Source organism: Phaseolus vulgaris, chromosome 3 (genome assembly GCF_051622355.1).
Source record: "Phaseolus vulgaris cultivar YP4 chromosome 3, ASM5162235v1, whole genome shotgun sequence".
Classification (NCBI taxonomy): domain Eukaryota; kingdom Viridiplantae; phylum Streptophyta; class Magnoliopsida; order Fabales; family Fabaceae; genus Phaseolus; species Phaseolus vulgaris.
In genome coordinates, this window is record NC_143500.1 from 49,267,755 (window position 1) to 49,279,360 (window position 11,606).

The 11,606-nt window shown below is 29.8% G+C and overlaps 1 protein-coding gene across 1 annotated transcript; it reads left to right on the forward strand.

Annotated features, from left to right (window-relative positions):
• Nucleotides 1-5,917: 5,917 nt before the first annotated feature.
• On the forward strand, nt 5,918-11,318 carry LOC137805962 (uncharacterized). Its single transcript, XM_068605838.2, has 8 exons — nt 5,918-6,008; nt 7,426-7,538; nt 7,623-8,147; nt 9,590-9,983; nt 10,070-10,196; nt 10,286-10,567; nt 10,673-10,777; nt 10,857-11,318. The coding sequence occupies exons 2-8, from the start codon at nt 7,526-7,528 to the stop codon at nt 11,058-11,060; spliced, it is 1,650 nt and encodes a 549-aa protein (XP_068461939.2). The 5' UTR covers nt 5,918-6,008; nt 7,426-7,525; the 3' UTR covers nt 11,061-11,318.
• The last annotated feature ends 288 nt before the right edge of the window (nt 11,319-11,606 follow it).

Genomic DNA, 11,606 nt, shown 5'->3' on the forward strand with positions numbered 1-11,606 from the left:
AGAGTCAAACGATTCCTGAGCCAAGTCAGGAATCTCATGGCTTCATGTGGCATGCATGCGCAGAGGCACTGTTTCTTGATTCCAGCAAAAGCAAGGGTAACTTTGTAACTTGCTTCAGATGACTTGGCACTCCCCATCTACAGTGCAACTTTCTCTTCTTCTTTGCGCAGATAAACAATTCGCTCAACTTTCTGCTCCCCTCCACACTCACCCGCAACCATGCATGGATCCAAACGGGGTGCTGTTGTGACATCCGTCGTCGCCAACAGTGGCACCCCTGGATCCAAACGAAGCCTTAATCACTTAGGAAGTTGAGAGATTCTATCTTTGATAAATTAAATTGAGTAATTCAAGTTTCAAGGTCAAAGCACACAGAGAAAGTACTAATGAATAAAGAAAAAATCAACTCAAAACATAAGGATGACTAGAGAGAATAGGAAAAAAATAGGAAGGAAAATAATTATGAAAACAACATAGATACAATTTTCCTAATTCCTTTTTATGCTCTTAGTTTCCATGTTGATTTCCTTTCACATATATTATGCCTTCTTCCATCCCTTTATGTTATGTCATAATTGCAACCACTAGTCCCGTGTTCAACCTCATGATTCTCATCCCTTACTCATGTACAAATTGGAATCGAGATGGAGAAATTGTCTTAATGGGAATTAAGTCACTACAATTGACCACTAATATGGTGAAACAAATTTAGGAGAGGATGAAGCATCTTTGAGTGACTAAAAATTTCATAAATAGAGATAATGTTATGTTGAGTAGAGAGAAAAATCCTTAAAATTTCAAATGGAGATAATGTATTTTGATAGTTACACATCAAATTGAAAAAGTTACCTCAGTTCATTGGGTTGTACCAAATTATTTGACGTATTGTATGGACAATTTTACCTCCACATTTGACTAATCCACCCAATTTCTTTTTGGTGTCACAACTAAGTATATATCTAATCCAAACCATATTTTGGAATCAGATGAAGTATAAATCAGGGATGTTTTATCCTTTGAAATTAGACCTATTTTAATTAAGGAATCTCATATGAAATAGTTGAGCAACAAAGTCATAAATATATGAAAATGATTTGTGATTTCAAATTAGGAGATTCCACTTGGGAGCTAAAAGAGAGAATGAGAGAATTTTATTCTTACCTCTTTCTTAGTACGTGAATTTCCAAAAGTCAAACATTTTTGTGTTGTTGAAAATGTAAGACTTAATTTTTTATGGATTAGTAGAAAGGATAAAACTTAAAATTCTAAGTTATTTTTAAGTAAATACATTAAAAAATTTAATATTTATTAATTTATTTTCAAAACTTGCATTCTTTCTAAAAAAATTCTTCTATACTCTTTCTACAATTTCTTCATTTCTAAAGTCAAATTTTATCACTTCCCGATCAAATTATACTAACTAGTAGGTTGCTTCATTTAGATCAATTGTATCCGGTCATAATTTACTTTAGAGTCATCAAATTTTTTCATTCCATTTTCTCTCTAGTTCTATTTATTAGTTCTATTTATGATCATCCTAGGGTTTCATAAATTTAATTAGTGAAAATGTTCATGCGAATTGGTTGTTGGGTATGAAGTCAATACCAATTGGGTTGGGCTGAGTAGACACCATGTTTTAATTAGTGAGCTTAATCATTGTGTCCCTTTATTATCTCTATTTATCTCTATTTAAAGAGATCATTGTACTTGTAATTGGTGTGCAACAGGATATAATGTAAACCTAATAGTTGCCCGTGTGGATGTAGGTTGCAGTTGGCGACCGAACCACGTTAAATCTTGTGTTGTTTATTTTTCTGCAGTTGATTTGTGATTGTGTATATTGCTTTCGCGTGCATTTTTTCCATCATTGGTGTACTTCTTGAACATTTTATTGTTGGTTAGGTGATATAGCTAAGAGTTTTTGGAGAGTTTTAGAGCTTTCAATCCTTTTTCTCGGTGGGAGCTACTTTGGAAATAAAGAATTATTATATTAGGAAAGTTTAACTATATTAAAACACTATCTATAGTTTGTTTAAGTAAATTAAACTTATATATTTACTGTTAAAAGAATAATAGTTGATTATGCATTGAATTCTAGTTGTTGAAATAAGTTGCGTTCGGTGGAATTAAGAGTTGCTAGACCATGTTTTGAATTATCGATAAAGTTATGATTTTGCATATAGGTTGTGTTGGAGTTATGATACATGATAGTTAGAATAAGCAAAAATAGTTAAAATAGTTTTGGGAAGTTGCTTGTGGAAACTGTTGATTTTATTATTTTTGTGTATATTGTTTGAGTGTGACTTGTAGCTTAATAGATATTCAAGTGCTAATATTTATTGTATTTACATAACAATATCACTCAAACATTCATCTAGTCACTTCAGCATTTCTCTCTCCTTTAGACTTTTCATTGCTTAATTCTAGTTAGCTATGTCTGGTATGAATGATATATGAATTATTGAAAATGATAGAGATGAAAATTTATATAGTTTGAGTGGATGAATTATAAGGGAGATAGGTGGTATGTTTAATAAGTTAAATGTAGAATATTATAATTTGGGTCAAATTGGTTCAAAATAATCTTATTTAGAATCATATTTTTCAACTTCTTTTTTTGTAAAAGAGTGAAGTAGAACCATGTTTAGATCAATTTGATGCAACTTGTAAAATCTTGTAGAAGTATGAATTATGTATAATCATTGAGTGACCACTTCATTTGTCTAGGGATATTGAATTAATTGAAAATCCGAGAGGTTTATTCGTTAAGATAAATTCATGTAGTAAAATTATGAGTTTTGTTTATTGGACAACTAAAAGTTGTTGCACGAGTTGTCTCCTTTGGTTCATAATGGTGGTTGAATGAATTTCAATAGATGCTTAATTCACGAGGCAAGAAAAGTGAAGAATGAACGAGAGTATTTTCTAAATTTTTGAAAAGCAAGTCTTTACATGTTTCTAAATGCTAAAATTAATTTATTAAGTATATTTTATCAATATATTATGTTTGAATATTATTATAATGGATGAATGATAAATTTGCAATTTATTAGTCTTTAATTTGAGTTGGACTGTATATGAATAAGAATATATGATATTATGGTTGTGATATGACATGTGGTGTTTGTAGACATAGTTAATTTCAAGAGGGAATACTACGTTGAAATGTTTATGTCGATCGTGTATTGAATTTGTAATTCTTGGAAATATATTATCTTGACTCTACTTTTAATTGGACTCACTTAGAGAATACCAGGTGGTGAAAGTAGACAAATGTTTCTATCACTTAGCTTGCAATTTGAAATAATTAAGTTTAGTAAGTCATTGGAATTTATCTTTTCACATGAGTAAATAGTGTTTCTTGTCTTTGTCTAGTGTCAAAGAGGACATTAGTGTGATAGATGCAAAATGTTTGGAGTCTAAATTCAATGCATTGTGTCTTTTGAAAGTTGTCAAATGTTTTTTTTGTCATGAGTTTGAAGAGATGAGAGTGAGATTGCCTTTGAGATATGACAAGTGATGCATGTATGCTGTTGCATTAGATAAATAGACACTTGAGTTAGTATGTATGATGGATAATTTTTTTATTCATGTGAATGTGGTATTGGATAATGTTTTGTACGACCTAATTTATTATTATTATTTTTTTTATGTTGTGTTATGAAAAGAATCAAATTACTAACTTATTCTTTTTGTGGTCATGTTTTATATATGAGCAGAGGATGTAGTAGATAAAAGAATTTGATAAGAATGAGATAGTGCATGAAAAATATTATATATTTTAGTTTTTGGATGTTTTTGCTTGTTTTTGATGATGTAAAGAAACTTGTTTCAAAGTATGAAGGGGAGGAGGGAGGGAGTTTTTTTTGTGTTTCTTTCAATGGTTTTGAGAGTGGAAGAGTAGATGGGAGAGAGGGTGGAGAGTTTTTTTTTTCAATCTTCACACAAATGAAGACATTTGTGGGGATTCATGTAGAATTCTTGTATTTTACCTAAATACCATTGTGCATGCATTTTATTACAATATACAAAATTAAATATTACATACATTTATTTATAATTTCAGAAATATTTAATTCTACTATGAATAACAACGTATAATTATAAATAATGAAAATAAAAAAATAAAAAATAAAATTATAATATCAACAGAAACATATATAGTTATATAAAATAACAAATGAATATAACAATAAATATTATTTTCATAAATTTTAATATATTTAATAAATTTATTTCAATTTAACACAAAAATATTTTCTATTATATTTTTAATTTTATATTAAAAAATATAAATAATTATGGATATTATATATTAGAAAATTTAATTAATTCAAATCTAAAAAAAATATCATAATTCATTATTCAAATATTTTTAAATCATCCTCACAAATTCATCCTATCATCATTCAATTCAAACAACCTCACACATCCTTTCTAATCATTACAAATTCACCTCGTCTCCTCCCCACAATTCTCTCCTCAATCCAAATAAAAAAATTAAAATAAATGATTTGGAGCATGAATATATAATAACAACTAATTAGAGAGAAAAAAACTAGTTATTATATTGACTAAATTATATACTAATTAAAAAAGTATTGATATATAAAGTAGTTTTTATTATTAATAAAAAAATATAAAATAATTTTTATATTGATATATAAGTTTTTAGTTATTATTAAGCTATAATAAGTATAAAAATAAAAATAAAATATTATTTATTATCTTTAAAAGCCCACTTTACGATCTTACTTTAATAATATAATAAAATATTAATCCTTTAAGTTAAAAGATAGAAAAATTAAAAATGAAAATAATTAATTGTATTTTTATTAATGAGTGTCAAAATATTAAATTTAAAAAAAACTGTTAAAATAAGTTTAATGAAGAAAAATAAATGTTGGCATTAAATATTAATTAAATTGCTCCGCTTCATAAATAAATAATCATAAATACAAAGTTAAAAAAAAAATAGTAATCATAAATACAAAGTTAAAAAAAAAAAAGTTTTTATTTAACATTTTGATGCATGCAATTATGTTTTCAAGATACAATGATGATGCTATTAATTGAATTAAACAAATATCACATTACTATTTCAGTTATTTAAAGAAAATTTACCAAACTGACCGGAATACAAGAAAAATAATGCTGGCATGACTGTTAAATAGAAAAATACAGAAGAAACATTTAATACATACATTGTCACATTTTGAAATTTATAATACAGGCAAACACGATCAGCGCAATGGAAAACAAGCAACGTTCAAACCACTGTTCTAAACAATGCAATAAATGAAGCATATTTTTAAATTAACATAACAATAAAAATAAGAAAACAATTAATTCTTGCAAGCTGTGACAAGGTAAGAGACTGAATGCTTTACTATTTGAATATATTTAGATAAGTAATTAATGAATAGATTTAATGTTTTTCTCTATTAATTCATTGCAAATGTATATATTCTTAAAAAGAAAAAGACAAAGATATAAAAACAAATATTAAATATATGTTTGGATTTAAATTATAAAATTAAGTTAAATTGAACTCAATTGAAAAAGAAATCACTGAAATTTTTAAATAAACTAGAGTTTGATGTGAAATTTTTAAGTAAATATAAAAACAATATCAAATATGCTAACAAAATAATAAATGAAAATTGGAAGTTAGTTTGATCTGAAAAAATACATTAATGTGATATTAAATAGAAATTAAAAGTTATTCTGAACGTTTTATTGACAATCAATAAAGAATAGTAGAAAAAATAAGTTAAAGAGGAAGAATGGTGAGGTAAACCAGTATTTGTATATAGGAAAGAGAATTTCAATAAATTTTTATCAATAAAAATCAATGTTGGGCAACACTGCCCTCATCAATTTGTTTATAAATAAGGTTTTCTTCACTATTCACTTCACAGTCTTCAAAATAAACACAGTTGAATGAACAAAGGTTACCAAACCTTCTGCTCAGGACCCACCTCTGCTTCTATCTACAGATCTTCTTGGTATCTTCTTCTTCATCTCTCTGTCTTCTTTATACGTGATTTACTCTTGTCATATAGGATTTTCTTGTTCAATAATATCATTTCATAATTGGATCATGTTGAAATTTATTGTAGTTTATGCACAGATTTGTGGGGCTAATTCATGTAGTTTTTTTTTAAAGGGTTGAAGTATTTTTGAATTTTTTTATTTTTTAATAAAAAATATTATTTCATTGTATATAAGGGAATGAATTTTACTTTATACCTTATAAGCTGATCTTATAAGGTTGTGTTTTTCACTTCTTAATATGGTATCAGAATCCTTTCAAATCTATCATAGTAAAAATTTGTTGGATTGATCACACCATACATTATTAGACTGACCGACCATTTATAAATATCTAGTTCTCATACATTAGTCTTGGTGTGAGGTGTATTGTAACTCACATTAGAGATAAAATCATTTTACAGTATATAATTGAGTATAAATTTTATCTTGTAATCTATTTTTATAAAGTTAAATTCTTAATAATTTTTTCCCCTTTTTTACGACCTTTGATTTATGATTTCGTCGATTTGGGTTTTTGATTTGTGCATGAATGTGTTGTTTCAGAACTCGATTATGCATGGTTTACCTTCATTGATCTCACCATTCCTCGGATCTAAAAAAATCTGATTTTTTTTTTATTCTTTCTGTGCATCTATGTCCCAAAATCGGTATTTAGGGCTTTTGTTTGTGAAAAGTATTCTTTTAAGCGAAGTAGTTTTTATTGCTCAGACTTCGGAGGGTACTCCAATTCTTACATATTAAAATTCAATTTCAAAAGAGAAAACTACTTTTTAAGCTCTATTATTGTTTTTTATCTTTTATTTTTCTTTACCTAAAATTCGCATTTTTTTCCAATTTTTTATCAGTAAAATAAATGAATAAATTGGAGTATTTGAAAAAATGATTCAATTTACATAAAATATATATATATATATATATATATATATATATATATAATGCTGTGTTTTTTATGTTTAATTAATAAAAGTTAGAAAAAGTGCGTCTAGGAATGCAAATTAAGGAACATTATAAAACTGGATTTACAAATAAGGATTCTATTAGAGAACAAAACTTAAAAATCTCAACCTTAATTTTATGTTCCGGATTTAAAAAAAAAATAATGAAATGTGAGAGGAATACACATTTACTTCCATTTACAGGAATTAAAAACCATAGTTATCCATATATAGTTATGAATGTATAAACAGGAGTTTAAATATTCTATCTCTAAAAATATTATGTCCAATGCATTTAACATCCTATTCAATTTTTATTAGCAACCATAAATTTTATTTTTTATCATTAATGAATTAAATAAATTTCATTGATGCTTTACGTTTCCACTAACTGCAGAACAGTGAAATCATTAAATAATTACTATTTTGGCAGTTAAGCAGGTTTAGACTCAGTAGAAGCCCCACAACCTGCCCCTTAATATTTTCCCCTTCCTTTCATCAATCTTTGGCATTCAGACGTAAATTTAGGAACAATGAATCCTCAAGGTGAGATAATAATCCATTCCTCTTTGGAACATTTATTTGTTTTGAACTATTTATCTATTCTGATGATCCTTTTGCTATATGTAGGTGAATCATCTGGAACGAGCCCTCATCTATCGATTGAATTACTGGAGAAGCTGCTTCCTTCTTTTCTTCTTGCTGCTGAAAATAGGCAAAGGGCCAGTAAAGAGCTTCCTTTATTTCCCATTCCTACTGTTCATGAAACCCTTAATGTAGGATTCGGATCCAACATTTCTCTTTCAAGTTCCCATGCTGGAGCTTCTCAAAATCCTTCCAGCTATGTTGATTTGACATTAAGGCTAGGTCCTCCCAATCCGGGTGCAATAAGACCTACTGCTATGAGTTCAAGTAACATTTTTGCACCAAGACATGCAGTGGGAATGCAGGGCATGCATGGAAGCACCAAGAGAGGTTTTCCTGGCCATGCTTTTGGAGACCTTCATGTGGGTAACATGGGTCAACTAGCACTACTGGCCAAACGACGTGCTACTGAATCTCACATCACTGCAATCAACAATGTGAACCCATCACCACCACTTTCTCAGATGCAGCAACTATTCCGTAATACTCCACCCGCTAACCCCATTCAAGGTAGGTGCTGATCCCTTCTTCATGCAAGATACATTTGCTTTCCTCTTCATAGCTCATCATAGCTCATCTATTTATGTTAGACTACACCATGCACTTTGCTTGTTAGTCAAGTTTTGCTTATAAAAGAATTGCTTAAAAAAAGTTGAAATACATAAAACATGAAATAACTTATTTAATAAAAAAAAATAGAATTCTTATCACTATTATTTGGAAATTAAGATAACTGCTAGCTCCTAATCAAAGATGCAAAATTTCTTACTAAAAAGATCAAATCACACTGGTCAGTAGAAATAAATTCTTCTTTTGGAATGAAACAAAGATTAGAATTTGTATAAATAACATCTCACTTAATGTAGTGATGCTTCTGGATTTTAGTTATGCTTTGGTCATTATTATTTTTATCTAAGAAGATAATTTTCAGACACGGACATACCCAACACACACAAGTTCCATGTAAATAATGATTTTTCAAATCACTCGCACATAAATGTATATAGACTACTTTAATGTACATTTTTTATTTTTAATGATAATAAAATAACGAAATTAATATAGTGTATATTTATTGTAGTTGTAGATAAGATTTAAATTTTTAATTAATAAATTTGATTTAATAATAGTTTTTAATGAGTGTTTATTAAACTTTATTTAATAATTTCAAGTAAAAATTAATATATAAATAAATATATTATTATCATATTAGAATATTGAAAACATTTTCAGAAGTTTTCTACCAAAATGCTTTTTGTTAATTTTAGTTTTTTTTTATTCCTTTATCTCTTTTATTCTATCCTAACATTTTTACTTCTAAATTGAATTATAATATTTAAAACAATATCAGTTGTTAAAAAAAACGTTTAATATATAGTATACATAAATCTCATAGAATTTATAGATTTATTTATTCAAGTAAAAAATTGAAAAATGTAATCAAGAGCGTAGTATTAGCCTGACACGACATTACTAGCTTTATTGACTAATGTTCCTAACCTGACCTAGATTGGTGTACAGTTGATTTTTATTTTATGAAATTGAGATAATATTTGTCTTTTTAAAGTTGGGAACTCTTCTCAATTTTTATATAAAAGTGATACAACTTTTTTTTGAATTATTTTAACTAATAAAATTGTGTCAGGTTCTCAGATTTTCTAAAAAAACGATCTATTTTAATAATAATTATCTTGTAAAAACCGCTAACAGTGAATTGTGAAAAGTCAAAGGTTTAGATAACAGGCATGTCAATTGTTACTGTTACTCTTTGTTGATAAAATCCAACCAAATCATAGACCTAAAACCTCTGGAATTCAGCTTGTGGTACAGAGTTCATTATTTACTGTGGACCATGGGTTCCATTACAGTAACTCATTGCATAACCCCACGTATATATGAAGTAATACTCTAAGTGAATTAGCAGATAAATATTATATAATATATTTTCTCAGCTCTTACAGTAGGACAAGGAGGTCTAAAGGGGAAGGCAATTGAGTCATCATCATCATCAAGTCACTTTCGCCATATGGGGGTACCTTCTCAAGCATACATCCAAGAGCGTCTCCAGTATCGTCCAATAGGTTCTTCACCATCACCTCACAACCTCACTCATGGACCACTACCTGTAGCAGCCATGATGCAAAACCTATGCCCTATTTCATTTGAGCAGAGACTTGACAACGAGAACATAAAGAATGCTCAGAATGACTCAGAAGAGGAGGAAGAGGAGGAGATACCTGATCAGGAGGACCAAGGTGGTGATGTTCTTCTTGCCCAAGATGAACAGATGGCGGAGGACCCTGTTGATGATGAAGGAAAGTACATCATAGAGCCTATTGGGAAAGGGTAAGTTAACATATTTTCTGCATTTGTATTTGTTTAGAAAATATTTATGCTAATTTCTTTTTATACTGACTTCTGATTTTCTGCAGTTGGAATCCAGCACAACGAGCAGTTGATGGCATTAACTATGTCATTCAATCCCAGTTCCGAGGTGTCTTCCATTCTTATGGCATGATCCCTTCAGCTGATAGAGAAGAATGGTTTCGCGTATTCAAGGCAATTTAGTTTTACGGAGGATTTTATTCATTTATAGTTTACAATAATTCTTTCATTCGCATAATGGCTATTTCACAATTAACGTGTAGGAAAAATGCACTTGGGAGGCTCGCCATGAGCAACATATCCGTAAGAAATTTGATTCATATTGCTCAAAACATCTTGCGGAAATCCTTACCCAGGTGAGGAACACTAGCAAGAAGGCGCAGTGGATGAAAGTGGAAGATTGGAATGAGCTTCGGGCCTATTGGGATACCCCAAGCTTTAAGAACATTTCCGCCAGAAACAAGGCCAATCGGACCTCCAACAAAGGTAGTAGAACAGTCCACACTGGGGGCTGCGAGGCTTTTACTGATGTGGCCAAAAATTTGGTATGAATCTGCTAACACGTGTTTTACAAATTTTGTTTTGTTTTCCAATCTAGTAGTATTGTATTTATACATTAATAAGGGTTTGTTGCCTTTCTGGTTTTCAAGGCCAAGAAGTCTGGTCCAGATTCCTACCCTGATGAGTTTTTCTTGGCTACTAACAAGTACAAGTCCACAGGCAATTGGGTAGACAGTTCCGCTCAAAAGACATATGTGAGTTATTTTAATTATATACATTATGTTCTTAAGAAAATATTTTTCTTATAACTATATTAATTTTTGGTTTGAATAGGAGGAGTATCAGCGTCGCCTTTTACAGCAACAGTCCCAGGTTGGTGAGGCCTCCTCCAGTGTAACACAGAACACCTGGAGTGAGGTTGCTAAAGGCAAAAGCAGTGGACATGTCCAACCTAAGGCAACATCACTGACTCAAGAGTCTGGTTCTCCACCTTCATCCAGCGAAGGTTCTGAGGGAATAGATAAAGCTCAGCAATAAGCTGCAAAAGCTCAGCAGCAAGCTAGGTAAGCTCAAAGGAATGTTGCATTTGTTTGACAGGATGATCCTACAGTACATTCGCAAATTGAGGAACTAATGGAGAGAGGAAACAATGAAGCAAAATAAGGTTATTTGCAATGCTCTAGTATGGGACAATTTAGATCAATATTTTATTTTTGTACTTTTGATTTGATCGTTTTCGACAATTGAATATGTTTGGATGATAAGGATTTATTATGATATGGCTTTTATTTATTTATATTTATTTTAAGTTATATTATTTTTACACACTGCGGCACCCACTAAGGACCTATAAAACTAGAAAACCAAACCTCCAAAAAGCCCGAGTCTAGCTGTAACGGGATACACAGTTGTAACCCTGAAGGAACAGCCTTGTTGCAGCTGCAGATAAAAGATGCAGCATCTGAAGAAACAATTATTTTCCTTAAAGAACCCCAGCAGAATATTTACACAGCCCAGAACATCTGTAGGAGAGGTAGTAACTGCCACACATGTTGACTGAGATATACATCTGCCGCACAAGAC